We start from the raw sequence: 20,222 nt of genomic DNA, 5'->3' as shown, positions 1-20,222 counted from the left end.
AATATATGTTTCATACAGCTTTTTAAAATTGTTCTCAAGTAGTCAATATAAATACACAGTAGTCATAAAAACACAGTATATTCATGTAGGAAAGTTCCTCCTTTAATATACAGTACATCCCACATTATCAAATGATGCCTTTTGGGCTTCAGATGATTACTTTCAAAATCAGAAAACATAGAAGAGCCAAATCTCTAACAGGTACTGAAAATGGTTCTGATTTACACAATCATGCCCAACTGGGAGTAGCACCAGAAGGATTTTGCAAGGACACTTCTCAGCATTTAAAAGGTTAATTTCTGCTAAGAAGGTAGACAAGATGGGCATAAGAAAAAACAACAAAAAGTTTTCCCTTACTGTGTTTCCCCAAAAATAAGACCCACCCTGAAAATAAGCCCTAGCCTGATTTTTTGGGGGTTGGCCTAATATAAGCCCTACCCCAAAAATAAGCCTGGGGAGGTGGGCATGGCCAGCACAAGAGGCGGCGAGTGTGTGTGGCCAATGGTATCCAGCAGTGCAGATAAGTCTGAACGTGAAGGCAGAGGCAGGCAATCCAGCAGTGCTGTGCGGCCACCTGGCTCATGGGGGGCTCACATGGCGGCACTGGCAGCAGGCAGAAGCACAGGGGAGGCAGGCAGTACTGATGCGTCATACGGCCACCTGCCCTGGTGCAAGCTGAGAGATGATGAGACAAAGTGGGCAGCGCATCAGGATCGCCTGCCTCCCCGTTCCTCTGCCTCCGCTTGCTGTCACTGCCGCCGCACGAGCCTCCCATGAGCCAAGCGCCTGCGCGGCCTATCCGGATTGCCTGCCTCCCCCCAAAAAAACCTATGCCTGGCGATGCCGCATACTTTTTGCCCAGAGGGAGACTGAAAGCTTCGTTTACTTGCAAATGGAGCGCTTGGAAATGAAGCGAATCACTCTGTTTCAAAGCGCCCCATTTGCAAGCAGACGAAGCTTCCACTCTCTGTCATTTTTCCATCTGGGCAAAAAGTGTTTGGGCACCTATGTTAGCTCCTAAGCTAAAATCTCCCATGTCCAGTTGATATTGATCTCTTGGAAAGCCTTCACACTGCCAGCCCTCTTCTTCTACCCCTCCCCCACCCCAAAAGTCAGCATACACCTGCCTACCTCTGTAACAATGGCTGAGACTGGCATCGCGGCCGGGCTCCATGTTCCCGGCAGAGAAGTTGAGCAGGGCCTCGAGGCAGTAGCGGCTGCACTGGCTCCGCACCTGCCACCCGCCGCACTTCCCCAGGAGGATGCTCGCGTTGAGCCATGCAGCACTCAGGTTGGCGTTAGAAGGCACCCAGAGCCAGTGCTCAGGAGTGGCGGCCAAGAAGACAGTGGACAGCCCTGTGGAGCCGTTGGGGATGATGCTGGCGCTGAGCAGAAAGAAGATGAGCCACTGGAAGAGGCCCCACTCGCCCAGGAAGGCAGTGGCCTCGTCATAGTTGAACATAATTGGCGACAAGCAAGTAGGACGAATGGCGAACGGGCTCAGCTGCCAAGGAATGGCCACGGCCCAAGATGAAGCTCTCTCTAGCACAGAGGTCTTCAAACTCGGCCCGTTTATGACTCATGGACTTCAACTCCCAGAATTCCTCAGCCAGGCACACTGGCTGAGGAATTCTGGGAATTGAAGTCCATGAGTCATAAAAGGGCCGAGTTTGAAGACCCCTGCTCTAGCACATGTAGCAGCTCTTGCTGGCTCGAGTGAAGAAAGGACGGAAGAAAACCTAGCCGGCCGCTGGCTGTAAATGGGAAGAAGCAGGGACTGCTTCAGGAGGCTCCCTGTGGGTGTGGTTTGTATACAAAGAACCGGAGAGCCACGCTCAGCCCGCTGATGAAACCCAGGCTGAGGCTTTGTGAATTCCTGTGTGGAAAGGAATCACTGCCCACCTTTTTTTTCTTAAAAAAAGTCTGTTGAACCAGCTTTGCCCCATCTGCCCCTGTGCCTCTGTACTTTTTAGCCCTGGATTTCTAAGAGGTAAGGCAGGTGCGGGGCACGTGAGGCAGCTTCCCCCTCCCCCCCACCTCGTGGTGGTGGCACCAGCATGATGCGCCACATGGCCTCCTGCTGTGAGCAGCCTTAAGTGAGCCAGCGCCTTAAGGCGAGGCAGGTGTCAGGGAAAAAATAAGACATCCCCTAAAAATAAGACCGAATGCCTCTTTTGGAGGCAAAATAAAATAAAATAAAATATAAGACCGTGTCTTAATTTTTGGGGAAACACGGTAAGCACAAAACTATCTTCACCATGAGGCTCCACAATACCCTAAAGCAAGGCAACATAGTTTACAAGAGATCCCAGAGGGGTTCTAAAGCTGATGTGACTACCAATTCTTAGACACAGAATCTGCTCATGTCTTAGCGCTATTTATTTCCTTCTTCAAAACAATCCACACTTCCAGCGCCAAGCCCTATCATCTCTCAATTTCTATTTTTTAGTAAAGGCAAAAGTTTTAAGTATGTTATTACTGGTACTTGCTAAAGATTACATCTCTATTATTGAGCCAATAACCCGGGGGGGGGGGGATTCTGTCGAGTACTACATAAACAAAGTTTGCATTATTTAGTAATGTGGCTTATTAGTTTTAGCAAATGCTTTGCGCTGGCCCTTCATCAGCTGTATATAATTTGAATCCCACCTACCTTGTTCAATCTTTTCAGAAAACGTCCTAGCTTTCTTTGCATCTTCCAGTTTCAGCCTTTTTACATCTGAAGAATGTGTTGAAGTTACATCCTTCTCTGAACAGGACCTCACAGCAGAGAAATGGAAGACATTACTTTCTGCTTGTGACCCAAAAGATAGTTGAGGCTTTTGTAAAAAGCAGTGCTTATCATGGAAGTGCTGATGAGCAATAGTAATATTACTAAAATGTTTGTTACATGAACCACACCTGACTACGTAGAAATCTTCAGCAGTTTCTTTGCTTGGGTGGCTTGTGATATGCACCATCATGTCAGAATAAGTTTGTGCTGTAGAAGAGCATGATGTACAACGAAACCAAATGTTGCCTTTTCCCAACATGGCTTCTTGACATTTCTTGTGATCGATCTTTCTGGTTTTTTTGCAAACATATTTCTCACGACAACCACAGTTTAGAAGGCTACCTTCTTCTGCTATTTCATCATTTTTGATTGAGGTTTCTGCTGTCTCGGACAAACACACGTAATCCATGCTATGTACGCACCTGAAGTGAAGCAAAAATTCCTCCTCAACATCAAAGAAAATGTCACCACAAAATCCACAGAAATATTTAATCTGTACAACGTTGTTATGTCTACCCTGGCAGTGTCGCTGCAGTGTTTCCATTTTCCGAAAAGTCATTTTGCACAAGCCACAGCTGTACCTGTGAAAATGATGACTCTCTAGTGATTTGCAATGTTGTTTCGCACTGTCCTCTGAGTTAAATATTTCCTCACATATCTTACACTGCCATTGGGAAGGACTCTCATCCACCTCCATCTGAGTCTGCTCTGGAGAAAGTTCAATAAGGCTTGATGTTTGGCCGCCTTTTTTAATCCAAGGGTCACACTGTGAATCAGAAGGTATTGTTAGCTCATCTTCAGCAATGTCCTTTTCAAAATAGAAGTTATGCCCATCATGAAGTCCTGTTACATGGATAAGGACATCATCTTCTTTCTGAAGGGCTATTTTGCAAATTTGGCATGAGAAGATAAAGTTAGTCAAATGTGCTCCTCCGTGGAAACGGCTCATGTGCAATCGGATAATGCTCGAATTTTCTGCAAGTTTCCCACATACACCACACTTGTAGCAGATTCTGTTTTCAGAAAAAATGTGCTTTTCTGCCCACTCTTCAGAAGGAAATGCCAGATCACACTGGCATACCCAGGTTTTGATGGTAGAAGCTCTGTGAACTGCTTCACTATTATCTTGCAAATCCTTTTTCCATTTTGAAACAGTTTCATTCTTATCGTCCTTCAATTCCAAATGTCTCTTCAGAGATTTCAAAAGGCTTGCATTATTTTGCAGGTGAGGGATACTTTTATTCCGTTCATTGATGTGACAGATTAATAATATGGATTCTTCCATTGTGGTGATAAGTTTAATCTTGGCAACATTTCTGCAACTATGGTGAGTAATTTGGTCATCGTTGACAAACAACGTGTCACAACCTTGACAGAAACCTTTGGCTTTCAGTATTTCTGCAGTTTCGGAGATGCACTTCTTCGATACAGCTACAGGACCAGCATTACGACATTGGATTCTGAAACGGAAAGAGACAAACATATTTGCAGCCATCTTATCTAAAATTTGTTCAAGATCATCTGAAAAAAATCCCATATTCTCAACATTTCAAAATACTCAAATACGTGCCATTTGTTGAACAAAGGCCATCTTAGCAAATAAATCACTAGAAGTGTTGTCACAAGCACTAACAAACATTGCCCCTGTAACATCATTGTATTTTTTTAAAAACTTTTAAATATAGGAAGCCATGAATACCGTACATAAAAAGAACTATGGTGGAAATCCACGCATGAAATAAACAGCACTGAATTCTGTCTTCACCAAAGGAAAGAACATCTGGGAAAGGCAGTGAAGACAGAATTCAGCACTTTTTATTACATGCATAGAATTTTCTACTTTTCAGCATTTAATAAACACCATCTCCACTTTTAAAATACAAGGAGTAAGCCAATTACACAAACAGCAGAAGATAATTAAGTCTGACATCCAACAGGTATTTGAAGGGAGAAAAATTGGCCTGTGATTACATTTTATAAATGGGAAGTTTTTCACAAACCTGAAGTGTGCTGTGAGCTCTATGTGGGAGTGCAAAACCTGATGACAGGATGTGCATTGCACTTGGAAGGGAACTTCTTTGCATAAGGAGATTAGGAGATTCTTTGCGTAGGCTGGCAAAGGCAATGGAAGTGGGCTCCCTGATTTATCTGCAATGAATCAACAAGAAGGCAGGGTTACTTAGGAGGAATCCAATCACTCCTACCCCAAAACAGAATTTATCCACCTTTCCTTACCACCGTCTTCCTTTGAAATCCATTAAATCATCAGCAGTCTGATGCACAACGTGTAGACAAGATTTTACAACCAAATAACCTCTACTTAATATTGTACCATATGCACAGGTTCACATTAAAAAAAGAATTCTCTACCAATCACCAGATGTTGTTCGTTGCTGAAAGGTATCTACAGAATGCAAACTTCCTTACTTGCCAGGCACTGCGTTCCTATGACAATGAAAGTCTTTTTTCCTGAAAGAAACTATAGTCAAGCCTCAAATACCTGTCTGCTTCAAGAAAAATTTATCCTGACGGCTTTTTCTATCTTTTTATTTTATTTTATTTATTTTACACCTTTAGCTAAAACCTTAATACCTTCTTTTCAGGGAGCATTTTAATTAGTAATTTCAGCGCATTTTGAACAAAAAAAGGAACATTACAGACAAAAGAGCTCATTTCATTCACATTTCCAGACTGGAACATTTTCTTAAGACACATGGAAAATCATGTTTGAACGTACTGCAGCGTTGTAACCATAGATTAAAATATAACCCAACAATCCATGCATTACCCACACACACAAGAGAGAAAAATATGTATCTATTGAACATACCGCTCAGTTTAAAAGCCTGAGAAAAATGATTTTTTCCAGACATATGCTGCAGACATTCATCTCTTATACTAAAGAAGAGGAAACAGCAAGGACACGCAAAGCACTGAATAAGCTGAGGAGGGTAATTTCTCTCATGGCCATCATTTTCACCAACCTGAATGGAGGGAAGAAGAACACAAGCAGGACAAAGTTTTGAAGAAAAACAGATTTAAGAGAGAGCCTTTTTTCAATAAAACTAATTTATTTGTATGCCACCTTTATTATTATTACGAATAACTCAAGGCGGCAAACATATCCAATGCACCTTCCTGCACCTATTTTCCCCACAACAACAGTCCTGTGAGGTGAGTTGGGCTGAAAGAAATTGACTAGCCCAAGGTATATGTTAAAAAGATCACCATAGTTTAATTTGATGTTTGCGTTGTTTCCACCTAACACTTCAAATTTAAAAAGTCTGTTGTGATAAGTCTGAAACTGAGCCTTCCAAGTCAAAAATACTTCCTTTATTTTTTATCAAAGGTTCTCCTTAAGGGACACATAAAAAGTCTTGTTTCATTCAGATCTATTAAGAAGAAACTAAAGAATGCTGGGAAGAGAGCTTGGGATAGGCCCCATCAATTTAAGACTTCAACTCTTCTCCATCCCCATCTTTTGCTCTTCATTTTCATTTCCCTTTTCAGGAGAGCAAAGAGCCAATTAGTGGTGGAGACCAAGTGTCCCCATTCCCTCTCTCTGCAGAATAAAACTTTTAATTAGCTTTCTTGATCTTTTTTCTGCTGAAAGCTAAAAGGCAGAGGGAATTAACAGTGGAATTCCCAAATTAGTGAATCCCTTCATTTATAATATTCAGAACAAACTTTAATTGAAAGAATAGTTAAGAATGGTGAATAAAAACCAAGAAAGGTTTATTTCATACCTAAATCTAGATGCCAGTTTTTTCCAGAAAGCACTTCTTTGAAACATAGGAGAAACCTGCTTTCTGGACAAAGACAGAAAACTAACTCCCAGCTACAGGGGAGTTCAATTAGCAAAGGAATAGAATTTACAGGTTCACAGATTATTTCAATCATGATTTCCCTCCATAAAAATAAATTTTGGTCAGGAAAACTACATAGCTTTATGTAACTGATTCATCTAAGGCAGGGGTGTCAAACTAAGCCGAGATACATCGCGACACATCACGTGATGTGAGTTTGACCCCTCCTGGTTTAAGGAGAAAGGAACTTGCTACTTTTACAAATATATCCTTAAGTTCTTGCCTTAGACAAAAGGTGTCCACTATATTGCTGATTACTTGCAAATCTTTTGCCACAGACTATGCAGGCAAACATATTAGCTGGAGGTCCATGTAGAGTAATTGTGGGATCACATGGAGAATGATCAAACCTAAGAAAATAATAGACATAATTAGATACAATGTATTAGGCAGAATGTTTTTTTTTCTTTTACAAAAACAATCATTATGACCTTCTAGCTTAATTTAACATTAGCCAGTTAAATAAGGTACATTAATTTAGACTATACTTGCAAAAGTAAAAAAAAATCCTGGCATCAACCTATATGAAGTTTAATTCTGATCACTTGCACTCGGGAAAAAAAATATTGTGAAATTATGCCTAGTAGTTTGTTGTGGCAACCTAATTATAAAAATATGCAAGAGAATTGTTTTCTTTTAAAGTACATGTATCTAATTCAGAATTTTTAATCAACATAGGAAATCTATGAATACGGTTAGACAGATCTTTTATGGTACAGTTCCTCCTTCCAAAATGCATGAAAATCCAAATCCAGTGAAAAGGATACAAAAAGATGCATTTAGAATATTAAAATGTATTTTATTAGGGAAAATTGCTGGCAAAAATATTCTCCAGAACAAAATGTTATACTAGAAGAAATATACAAGAAAGCATAAAAAAAAATCATGCAAACTTTTTTCATTGCTATTATACAAATTGGAAAATACAAACCTTAAAAGTGTGTGTGGGGGAGGGGAACTGAGCGAAGCTAAACTTGTTAATTAATCCTTGCTAGTTATAGGGTTATTTGTGTGATAAAAAATATTACCGTACCTTTTAAGATGACCTAGCAGTAAATGCCCATTGTCAAACTTTCTATTGCAGTGCATTATGGGACATAGAAGGGATTTGCTGTTAGATTGGATCTGATACGATTTTTGAGATAATGTTCTCCTTCCTGAGTTTACAGTGCCTGGCTTGAGACCTAAGGCACAAAACAGAAATATAAAGATTTATACAATTATACTTCAAAGTAGCACAGAAGATTATAAGAACAAGACAATAGAGAAACTTTGATTACAGTTATAATTTATCTCATGCCTATATGTTACAGCTGTTACAAAAGTTTGAAACTGAAATCTTCTACTATTTCTTTTCAGCCTATTCTATATAAAGATTCCACAGTTATTTCATACACACTAGTTTAGGCTTACGGAACCTGCATATATATTAAAGCTAAAAAGGATAACATGACTTCATTAAAAAAGTAAAAGGAAATTTGTATATTGCTAAATGGTTTGTTATAGTACTTGATAGTTATGTCTTCCAAAATCACAAGAGTACAGCTCTTCACATGAAACATTTTGAACACTCAGCATATGCCACAAAAACACTATACATGCAAATAATTCACAACACCATTTAACTGTGGTATTTTCCTGAAGCAAATGATGAGGTTGGAATATTTGTGCTTTCTAATAAAAGCTAATTTTTTTTGTTCTGCTTCCTCCATTCCACACTCCTGAAACAACCTATGGTTAAGGAGAACTATTTCTTTGGAAGAACAGGGATTCTACCTTTCTCCAAATAGCAAAGTAGCCAATTACCTGGCATTTTTAGCCACTGATTCACACACAACCTTGCTGCTTCTGTGTCACTATGACCCCGGATAAATTCCAGTTCTTGCAGTCCATGAGCATGTTGTGAATCCAGTTTTTCCTAAAATTCCCGATGGTTGGAAAAATAAATTAGATGAAAATTGGACAGGTTAAATGAAAAACTAAAGAAATACAAAACAATTAAAAATCTACATTGGAAAAATAAACTTAATAATCCTTAGGAAAATACTCAACACTGCGGCTAGTGAAGGGTAGCGCTACCAGCAGTTGTTCAACTTAGCTTCAAGTTTCTAGTTAAGATCATTTCAAATGTACTATATTTCACCATTTTAAATTTGCAACGTTCTCGGTATTCAAAAGGGAAGGAAATATTAAGATAGAATATTCTTGTGTAAATGAATTAAATGTAGAAACTAAGAGAAGTAGCACATCACATTATTTTTCATTAGAGGTAGGTATAGGAGGTATATCTATAGAGACTACCGAGGCTCTTCTAGAATGGCCATAAAGAATTTAGAGGGTGGCAACTGATAGACTAAAATTAGTGGAAAACCCAGAAACGTACTAAAGAATTGCTGCTGATTGGGGAGATTTTGATTGGATACTTACAGCACATGAAATGGGGTTCAAGAATTTTTTTTCTTGTAATGACCCTGTAATCCCTTGCATTGGGGTGGAGTTGGGGCGACTGAATAGAGCTTAAGTGGTTACTGGATAGATGCCCTTCCTGATGCCTACATAGAGTTCACAGCAGACAATTACTCACTGCATGCAGAGAAATAAATATTTGCCACTACCTGGGATCAAACTCCCTGCCTTTGATTGTGAGGTGAGAACTCCAACTCTAGCCGACCGCACTGCTCAGGTTTAAGAATGAATAAGGTAAAGCAATGTTTAAATTGTGTTCCCAATTACACAGAAATAACCTTGTAATACTTGTGCCATAACTTATCCTAGCGACAAACCATACCTTGAAAGCTTTGTTTTTCTCTTCCTTCAGCTGTTTCTCTACTTCTACATGGCGTGCCAGGCGATCAAGAGTTGAAGCAACTTTTGCTTTCTGATAATCAACATGGTCTTTGTGTTTTACGTTTTTCTACAGAAGAAGAAACCTCTTTGAAATAGGTAGTACAAACTGCCAGAAAATTCAACCACCACTGTCTCAACTTGCCAGGAAAACAAAAGCACAACACAGAAGTGAGAGGGGAGGGCGTGCCTTCCCGGGCTTGCTGATTTTCCGGCGTATAAGACGAAAAATCTTGAAAATCATCTCAAAAGTTGGGGGGTCGTCTTATACGCCTTAGCAGCCGGGGAGCACTCCTTAGCAGCCGGGGAGTGCACGCGTGTGCAGGACTGCCCTGCCGGCTCCCGCCCAACGCCGGACAGCTCCGCCAATGCTGCTTCAAGAGGGAAGAGCGTGAGGTGCCTGCCATGGCTCCCCGAGGACTCCTTAGGAGCCGGGGAGCGCGTGCGTGCGCAGGACTGCCCTGCTGGCTCCCGCCAGACGCCAGCCTGCCCTGCTTCCTCCACAGTGAGAGGGGAGGGCGTGCCTTCCCGGGCTCGCTGACTTGCAGCCAAGCTGGAGCTGAAAGGGGCTTTTCCTTCCACCCACCCTTTGGAATAGACGCAAGAGCTCCCAGGGTCTGGCATTTGCAAGGGGGAGGGGAAGGGGCTGAGAGGCTCTTGGGGGTGGGAAGGGAGAGTCACGTTGGAGGGGGGACTGGACTAAGGAGGCTTGAAGTTGCTTTGCAAGAACAGGGGCGCTCGATTGATTTATGTACTATTTTCCGGTGTATAAGACGACTGGGCGTATAAGACGACCCCCCCAACTTTTGAGATGATTTTCATGGGTTAAAAAGTCGTCTTATACGCCCAGTAATGGAGGTGGCTGCTGGAATGGTGGCAGACTCCTTCTCTTCCCCACCTTGATCTCTATAAAATGATTCAAGGTTACAGTTTGGAAAGTGCTTGTTTGACAACAAGAATATTACAGTGCCTCCTTTCTATCCACAGTTTGAGTAATAATTTGTTGTTAGTTGTTTCCACTGAGTAGTACACAATAGCAAATAATAACAAGTATTTAGACAATTTAGCTTCCAAAATGGTTGTTCTTTCCACTATTATCTATAATCAGGTCAGACAGGGTATTGTAGTAATGCTGGAAAAAGGAATGCATTTCTTGACATAAAACAAGGGGAAAAACTAGAAAAGAGCAATTTATACTTAACAAGGAAGAAAAATAACTTAAAAGAACATAGATCCATATGGAACACTGCCACAAAAATAACCCATGGCTCCATGTGTGGGTTTACTTTTTAGTTTATCAAAATCTACAACTACAATTTACCATATTTTTCGGCGTGTAAGACGACTTTTTAACCAATGAAAATCTTCTCAAAAGTCGGGGGTCGTCTTATACGCCGGAAAATACAGGTACATAAATCAATCGAGCGCCATTCTTGCAAAGCAACTTCAAGCCTCCTTAGTCCAGTCCCCCCTCCAACGTGACCCTCCCTTCCCACCCCCAAGAGCCTCTAAGCCCCTTCCCCTCCCCCTTGCAAACGCCAGACCCCAGAAGCGGCAGGAAGCCCCTCCCCCTCACCCAAGCGGCATCTGAGCATAAGCAGAGCGCGCCCTGCTACCCACTATCTCTCCCGGCAGCTCGAACAGAGGTACTTGGTGGCCTGGCACCCCTCTCGCCCGCAGACCACGCAGCGGCCCTCGCCAGCCGGCCTCGGCATGGCCGCCCCAAGCCCGGCTCTCCAGCGCATCTTCTGGGCCCGCCTGGCTGACCGCCTCCCGGGCAGGGCCTGGCTCCAGAGGTGGCGGCTCTCCGTCTGCAAATGCGCTCTCAAAGCCGGATTGTGCTTGGCCGTGCAGGCTGCCGAAAGGCAGGGACTCAGATTTCCCGCAGTGGTTGCGGCTTCTGGCTTGCCGTTTGCAGAGTCTGGCCTGGAAGAGCGTGTCGTGTGAACGCAGCTCTTGCGTGTATTCCAAAGGGTGGGTGGAAGGAAAAGCCCCTTTGGGCTTCAAAAGGGCGGCTTTGCACCATCTGCATCAGACGGGGCTGAATCGGGCTTGTGTTGCAGCTGGATTTAGCCAGAGGATAAAACATACAAAGAACAGTTGCTGGAATTGGGTATGTCTAGTCAAGGGGTAGGCAACCTTGGTTCTTTTATGGATCGTGGACTTCAACTCCCAGAATTCCTGAACCAGCCAGGAATTCTGGGAGTTGAAGTCCACATAGCTGTGTTCCAGTATCTCAGGGGCTGCCCCAAAGAAGAGGGAGTCAAGCTATTCTCCAAAGCACCACAAGGCTGGACAAGAAGCAACGGATGGAAACTAACCAAAGAGAGAAGCAACCTGGAACTAAGGAGAAACTTCCTGACAGTGAGGACAATTAACCAGTGGAACAACCTGCCTCCAGAAGTGGTGAATGCTCCAGCACTGGAAGTTTTTAAGAAGAGACTGGACAGTCATCTGAAATGGTATAAGGTTTCCGGCGTATAAGACGACTTTTTAACCCATGAAAATCTTCTCAAAAATCGGGGGTCGTCTTATACGCCCAGTCGTCTTATACACCAGAAAATACGGTAAGCAGTATTCAAAGATCCCCTTCTAAATAGAAACAACATGTAATTTGCTTTTAAAATATGAAACTGCAGGTACCTCTAAAATAAGAGTTCTTTCTTCATAACATAAACAAGAATTACTGTGCATATGCACCAGACATGGTCCCTCACACTGCAAGAAGTTTGCAGAAAAAATACTGCAAAATAATTCCAGAGAAAACTAAAAATTACAGCAAAACTGAAAATTACAGTGAGGAAACACTCACTTCAGAAGAGATATCAAATTCCTCTTCACTACTAAGATCGATGCATTCCAGGACAGGTCTCGTCGATACACCTACCTAGGAAGACAAACATATTTAGCAGTGGGTTTTTTTTCCACTTACGAGTACTCTCAAAATATGAGAGGCAAAAGTACAGCAAATTAGTTATTAAGGTTCATTAGAATAATTTTTATTTGGGTCAATTTTATATCACTCACTATAAAGAACTGTGGAATGGCCTTCTATCAAATGCCTTTTAACCAAATGATCAGAGGTTTCATAACCCAAGAAAGCTTTTTTTAAAACTGCACTCATTCCGACCCAATCATAATCATAAAGGCTCTTTTGGCAGTAAATATACTAAGAAAGTATTAAAAAACACTTATTACAGTCATAGACCAGTGTATACCAAGATGATATGCTTTCTTTCTTGAGCACAATGCTCCCTCCTCTTCTATCTCCTTGGAAGAGTTTCCCAACCTAGTGTCCCCTTCAGTTCTGCTAATAATTTTAATTATGTTCCACCTTATTTGAACTATTTATTTATTTATTTATTTATTTATTTATTTATTGATGGGATTTATATCCCGCCCTATCTCCTGAAGGACTCAGGGCGGCTCACAATAAAACATATAATAAGTGCATAAATCAAGATAAATGAAATTGAGAACATCAGTGCAATAAAAAATTAGAGAATTTAAAAATGAATTAAAAATACTAAATATAAATTAATTAAGATGCCTGTCAGTCTAGGTCAGCTTGGTGGAACAGGTGTGTTTTGAGGCCGCGGCGAAAGGATTGGAGGTTTTGGGCTATCCGAAGCTCAGGGGGGAGCTGATTCCATAGGGTTGGTGCTCCCACAGAGAAGGCCCTCCCCCTGGGGGTCGCCAGCCGACATTGCCTAGCTGACGGTACCCTGAGGAGGCCTTCTCTGTGTGAGCGTACTGGACGATGGGAATTTGTTCCCGGCAGCAGATGGTCCTGCAAGTATCCCGGACCTAAGCCATGTAGGGCTTTAAAGGTAAGTACCAGCACCTTAAATCTCACCCGGAGGGCAACTGGTAGCCAATGCAGCTCCCGCAGGAGGGGTGTAATATGGGAGTATCGGGAAGCTCCCATCACAACCCGCGCAGCTGCATTCTGCACCAGCTGAAGCCTCCGGGTGGTCTTTAAGGGCAGCCCCATGTAGAGAGCATTACAGTAATCAATACGGGAGGTAACGAGTGCGTGGGTGACTGTACGTAGGGCATCTCGGTCCAAAAAGGGGCGTAATTGGTATATAAGACGAATCTGGGCAAATGCCCCCCTAGCCACGGTTCCAATGTGATCTGCACCACTTCCCAACAGTTTAAGAATAGCTTCTACATAGCAATAAAAACTTCAGACAAACTATAGATTGAACTGTCCCCTGAAAAATCTAAGCAGTATTGTGCTAAATGCAATGAATCTATAAATGTTCCTCCTAAATAGCAGGGTTGCCATGATTTTGCTACAAATACCACCTAGAAATAAGGATGAGCACTGAAGAGCTTAATGATGATACCAAATAAAATGAATAGCACCACTAAAATAAGATTTCTCCAAAGAGGATGTGTGGGGTATAAAATTACAAAGGCTGTTGAATTTCAGCAAGGGATTTGAACTGATAACAAAAAAGGGGAAAAAAAAATCCAAGGTTCACATCTGAACTGCCAAACACTTCCCCAAAAAGGAAGAAGAGTATCTATGGATAAAATTAAAATGCCCATCCAGTATGCAAAGTGAATTCCATACCAGGAAAAAAACTGCTCTCAATAAAATAATGCCTTTTTGTATTTATATAGTAAACCACATTGGAAATATTGTGTACATTTCTGGTCACTGCATCACAAGCTGATATTGTAGTGTAGAGCTGGAACAGAAGCAGAAAAGGGGAAACGAGAGTAGAATTGGCTTATTCAAGGAAAAAAACCTATCATCTTTGAAACTGTTTAACTTTGGAGGACTTCCAGTTTTCTGCTGTAGCGTGCGGCCAAGGGATTGTAAAGCTCCGCACACCATGGCTAGTTGTGCCCTGCTAGGCTAGGGGACCCTAAATGGGTCTAAAGTCGCCCCAGAGAGGCAACAAAGGAGGAGGAATGCCACGATGATTGCAGAACAACGCCGGTTGTCACACTCGATCCGGGGGAAGCCCTCTAACCCGACAGGAGAAAGGCTGGCCACACCTTGGTGACCAGCCCACACTACTTGCAGCCAAAGTCCAAAGGCACCAACCAGAACAATGGTGAACAGCATGCTTGAAACTGGGTGAGGAATTCAATCTTCTCTCTCCTATTTTGTATCTGATTTCCTGGAAAAGATTCCCAAGAAGCAAAAATCCTCCCAAAGCGAGGGAGGAGCTACACCCCCACCCTCCCTTAGACGGAAGTGGCAAATTAAACTCTTATGGGAACAAAAATATATTGAAATGAGGTTAAACATACTAGTCTGGATAAATTTGAAAACTAAGAAAACTGTTAAAATTATATACCTGAAAAAGTATTGATGAAATTATAAAAAATAATAAATCTTTGCTTTAAAAGTTGGAAAATGAACAACTACTGACATGTAGTGGAAGATTAGAGAAAACTACACCTGTATTGGCAAGACGCCCAGAAATAGCAAAAAATAGCTGGAGACAAAGCAATGGGCTATCTACTACAGAGGGAAACTATGTTTAGAAACTGCTTACCTTCTGGGATTATAAACACAATGAGCTGCATTTTTATGTTTAAGAACTGTTTGCAAAGAAAGAAAAACCTTGACCTTTGGCTAATCTTCTAAATGGGAAGTTACTGAAAGCTTTCAGGTGGTTAAACACTTTGGACTGAAATCTTGGCTGGCTGATAATCATAGAAGAAAAGAACTGTTACAAAATACTGTTTTCAGTGGTGCTTTGATAACTGGAAACCTATTGGATTACAAAAACCATATATAAAGACAAGAACTACATAAGATTTGGTTGTTTGGATTTTAAGATGGGCTGCTTTGATAAAGCTAATTAAAGAAACTATGGTATCAGTGAAAAACTACTTAGAAGAGGGAGACAAAATGGATATGGTATATTTCTCTAAAAGTGACAGAAAACCACACCTTACACCTCCTCCTAAAGACCCTAGCTTGGAACATCAGAGATCTGCAGAAACAATGACTCAAGACAAAGCAAATACATTCCAGGAGAAAATATATGCAATGCTGCAACAATTCAAATGACAATTCTCTCAAATCATGATGAGATTAAAAACAACTCTGACAACATAAATGAACATCTCTAATCTAAACTCACAATTAAATAATGCTCAAAAATGACAATAAAGAATGAAAAAATAAATCAGACAATAGAATAAAAATCAGAGGAAAATGACTCAAATATGGAAACTACAAATGAAGAGAACTACAGCTTAATACAAAGAAAAGAAAATCTGCAAAGTTTTGCTACAATGAAGGAAATAAAAAAGATGTTTTATATTCCAGTTCAAAACTTGAGGACAAAAAAGATTTAATAAAATGGATTAAAGAGCTGTCAGGAGAATCATTAAAATGAATATTCTACTTAATTTATCTTTTTTGTCCCCAACAATATCTACAAAAATACAACCTGGCAAGCTAAACCTTCTGACTTGGAAAGTGACCTGGCAAAAGATTAGAATTAGATTTAAGAGATCTGATTCAATTTACCAAATGGAATACTACATGACTAAACACCTGTTTGAATATGGTTAAAAAATATAAAGTTTGGATATAAAGAGGCCCTATAGTAAGATTGCTAGATGGTGTACTATATGATTAAATACTTGTTTGAACATAGTCAAAAGAATAGACAAAGCTTGGATATAAAGGGGCCCTAAGGTAAGAGGGATAAGATATATAAGTAGTATAATACTTTTACAATATATGAAATGTAAAAATATTAAGACGGTGGATTTGAATGAAAAGTTTGGATTTTCAAAAGTAATGAATTTTGAGAAAATTATGACCGATAAGAGTACTTTCAATACTGAGGGGAAGTTAAGCTTAAATAAGAATGTTGAAAGCGACATATAATGACTTATTGACTTTTATAAATACAATTGAAACAAGCTGATTATATGTTGACGTTATTGTTATATGTACAAGTACTAGAAAAATGTTTATACCCAACTTTGTATGTACTGAAAATATTAAGAATTACATTTGATTAATGTACACAAAAGGAGAACATTACTGGAAGAAGAGAGGATCAAGGAAATATATTATCAACTAACACATTGATCAATTATAGAAATTATTGTTTTTAAATATATGAACCCAGACAACACATTGTTCACTAAGCACTAAAGATTGCTATTGGAAAAAAAAATATTAAAAAAAGAGAAATTGTTTTAACTTTGAAAGATAGGATACAATAGAGGTGTACTAAAATCATGTATGCCATTAAAAATGTAGAGGCAGGTAATTTTTTTCTTCCTTTTTCACAGTATTAATATTCAGGATCCTTTACTGAAACTAAATTTAAGGAGATTTAGATTCAATAAAAGAAAAAAAACTCTTTTATATTAAGAATTTGCTACCATGTGGTGTAGTGATTGCTACCAATAGCAATAGCAATGGCACTTAGTCTTATATGCCGCTTCACAGTGCATTTCAGCCCTCTCTAAGCAGTTTACAGAGTCAGCCTATTGACCCCAACAATCTGGGTCCTCATTTTACTGACCTCGGAAGGATGGAAGCCTGAGTCAACCTTGAGCTAGTAAGACTCAAACTGCCAAACGGCTGGCAGTCAGCAGAAGAAGCCTGCAGTATTGCATTCTTACCACTGTGCCACCAGGGCTCAATAGGTGGTTCAAGGGGACAAGAGAAATTTATAAGTGGAATGGCTGTTCATGGCAGCTGGCTTTGCTGGCTACATATGAAATCCAGAAACAAAGATAGTATGTCCTAAACTGCAACTATTGAAGGGCACTGGTACTAGAAGACTGCTTGAGTTCTAGGATAGATCTGGACAGACATTATACAATACAAAATGCTGCATCTTATTGATCTCTAGGTGATCCTCCAGCACTATTATGTTTACATGCAAATTGTCTACGTACACTAACAAATTCAATATCATCTTCACTTTCTTCCTGTTGAGAGGAATTGTCAGTCTTCTTAGAAGACTTAAGATCCATTACTGTAGCTGAAACGAAAAAAAAATCACTTAAAGGTTACTACTCACATAATAATGCACAAATAAATCTATGATTTTGTTTCTTATGCAATTAATATTGTACTTCCTAGCAAATATTTAACCTTTTTAAATCAATTATAATACATTGTACAAGACCTGGAGTATCTACAGACAACTAGCACTGAAATCAGGGGACATACTAAATGCCAACCCGAAAGGGAAGATACCAAAGACCCTTTTTGCTTTACTTATTGATAATAATAGCATAAAGGGTTTGTATAATTTAGAATTCGCCCTTTTATCAAGTCAGGGCATTTCTTGGAAAAGTTCTATAAACCTGACATTGGCATGCTTCCACTAGCTTACCTGATAAGTAAGTATAAAGTGTTAGTTTAAACGCAGGGTGACAATCAAAGTAACCACACAGAAGCAGAAGAGCAAAGCCAAGCCAGTGAGTCGGGGAAAATCTGTGCTAAAGAAATGAAAAGTTCCAAGGAGCAGGCAAGGGAAGCGGTTACTACACCACTAGCTTACCTACAAGGATGCACTAGGGTTAATGGAATTAGTAAAATTCCGAGTGGTTATGAAAGGCCTCCATTCACTTCACCGAAAGCACCTGTCAAGAATAAAAGGGAATAGAGTAATACAAGAACGGAAAGCGTGATGGGAAAATGGGTCTGGATAACGACACGGACTCCAAGCCGGAGGGCGAGGATGGTTAAGAAGCTGCGGCAGCGCTCACAACGCTCACAATCAAGCCACGTGAGGGACGACGGTGATGCTGAAAGTACCGCGTATCGCCTGCAGGGAAGAACCCGGCTAGCCAAGCCCTCCCCGCCTCGTATCGCGGGCCCGAACCCTTCGCAACTCGGCGCCGGAAGAAAACGGAAAATCAACCGTCCGCTCGACGAACCGACGTTTAAGGTCGCCAACGAGCTTCTGGGCCCTTTGCAAACGTCCATTGGAGACGCAACGGGCACGTCACAGCTCTCCACTCGCGCGCGCGGGGCTTTCAGTTTCTTCCGCTTCAAACTTCGAGGACGACGACGCTTCGACGCCTCGGCCTGCTGGGAAATGTAGTCTCTTTGCCGCCCGAGGGCGCTCCCTGTCGGCCTCAAAGAATTACTGTAAAGAGAGGGAAGGTTCCTTCTCCGAGCTTGCGGATTGGTTTCAGGCCGTTTCGTTACCGGCTTAGGTAACATCTTCAGCAGAGGTTAGGGGAGCTACAGATATTCGCCACTATTGCAAAATTGTTCTAATGCTAGACTACTGTAGTGGCTGCCCTTCTCTGGTGGGGTCAGCGCCTAAAAGTGGAAGGTGGACTGGCCATGGATTTACGTTTTTCACATCGCATGGCTGGTGTACTGAGAACTATTGTTCATCAGGACTACAAAATGCGAGTTAAAATGCGAGTTAAAACAATACAAATAAGTACACTTTAAAATAGAATTAAATAAGACTACCCCTCAATTAAACAAATTAAAATTAAAATAATTAAAATTAAATTAAAAATTAAAATTAAATTAAAACCCCCTCAGTCCAGGCCAGCAAGATCAAACAACCAAGTTTTAAGGTCCCGGCGAAACAAGCGAAGGTCTGGGGCAGTCCGAAGTTCTACCGGCAGTTCATTCCATAGGGCAGGCGCGCCCACAGAGAATGCTCTCCCCCTTGGAACCATCCGTCGGCATTCCCTAACCGGCGGAACCCTAAGGAGGCCCTCCCTGTGGGAGCGCATAGGACGCTGGGAGGCTGATGCTGGCAGCAGGTGCTCCCTGAGATAATCCGGACCCATGCCATTTAGGGCTTTATAGGTCATCACCAGCACCTTGAATTAAAATTTTCTTTTACCAGTGTATTAATGATTCTGACCAAATGAAGTTCAATCCTTTTTTCTCACTCTATTTACCTCTTTCCTCAAATAATACTTTTTTTCAAAATCAGTTTACCTAAAAACCAAATAAACATTGACTATTCCCTTGAGCCAAAAATTAACAGGCAGAACTTACACATATTTTGGCTGAGTGATACAAGCCAATGGACTAGAAAATATCACAATCCTTGGCAACATTGGAAGAAGAAGACAACAGTAAAGTGGATGTGTAGGACTAAAGAGACATGCATCTTCAGGAAGAGGTATAAAGAGCCAGTTTGTATAGTGGTTAAGGTATGAAGCTAGAAACTGGGAGACTGTGAGTTCTAGTCCCAACTTCAACATGAAGCCAGCTAGATGACCTTGGGCCAATCACTCTTAGTCCTAGGAAGATAGCAGGGTCAAATCACTTCTGAAATCATGCCAAGAAAACTGCAGAGAGTTGCAAGAGAGTTGGTAGGAGTCAACACTGACTGGAATGGACAAAGAAAACAAAAGAGCAAGCTATGATTTATTACTAAAGACAGGCTAAGATAGTGAGCATTTGTCCATGCACCCACTAACACTTGAATCCTCTTCAAGGCATTTAACTAACTGAAAAATCTGAAGAACCTAAATGTTTGTTCACAATTTTATGCAAATTTTGATTTGGCTTTACGTGTTGGCATTTTCCTTATGACTATTGCATCATATTTAATCTAATAAAAATGCAGATATGTCACAAAGACTTTGATGGTGGGAATTGGCGCAAGTTGGCAGGAGAGAGAACTTTTTTTCCTGAACCAATTCAGCACCTAATTTTCAAACTGGGATTTTTATTATGGAGAGTCTGTATTTGAATAACATGTTTAACCCAATAATTGAAAAGGAACTTAAAGTGAAAATGCTGTGGG

At 40.9% G+C, this 20,222-nt stretch overlaps 1 protein-coding gene across 2 annotated transcripts in view; it reads right to left on the bottom strand.

The window, feature by feature from the left end:
* The window catches only part of ZNF451 (zinc finger protein 451), a 28,804-nt gene extending 10,378 nt beyond the window's left edge, over positions 1-18,426 (bottom strand). Inside the window, exons 1-10 of one of the 2 annotated variants that reach the window (XM_081313811.1) lie at positions 18,251-18,426; positions 17,383-17,468; positions 12,296-12,370; positions 9,428-9,553; positions 8,446-8,557; positions 7,673-7,823; positions 6,863-6,989; positions 5,604-5,757; positions 4,774-4,921; positions 2,654-4,233 (exon numbers count right to left, since the gene is read on the bottom strand). In XM_081313811.1, the coding sequence (XP_081169937.1) occupies positions 2,654-4,233; positions 4,774-4,921; positions 5,604-5,757; positions 6,863-6,989; positions 7,673-7,823; positions 8,446-8,557; positions 9,428-9,553; positions 12,296-12,370; positions 17,383-17,460 (2,551 nt within the window). In that variant the 5' untranslated portion in view covers positions 17,461-17,468; positions 18,251-18,426. Of the gene's footprint in view, positions 1-2,653; positions 4,234-4,773; positions 4,922-5,603; positions 5,758-6,862; positions 6,990-7,672; positions 7,824-8,445; positions 8,558-9,427; positions 9,554-12,295; positions 12,371-17,382; positions 17,469-17,993 lie in introns of both variants that reach the window. The other variant, XM_081313810.1, reaches the window with a different exon arrangement.
* Positions 18,427-20,222: the final 1,796 nt, after the last annotated feature.

The sequence above is a fragment of the Vipera berus genome (assembly GCF_964194415.1).
Source record: "Vipera berus genome assembly, chromosome: 1".
Taxonomy (NCBI): Eukaryota; Metazoa; Chordata; class Lepidosauria; order Squamata; family Viperidae; genus Vipera; species Vipera berus.
This window is presented reverse-complemented; position numbering and strand designations above follow the sequence as displayed.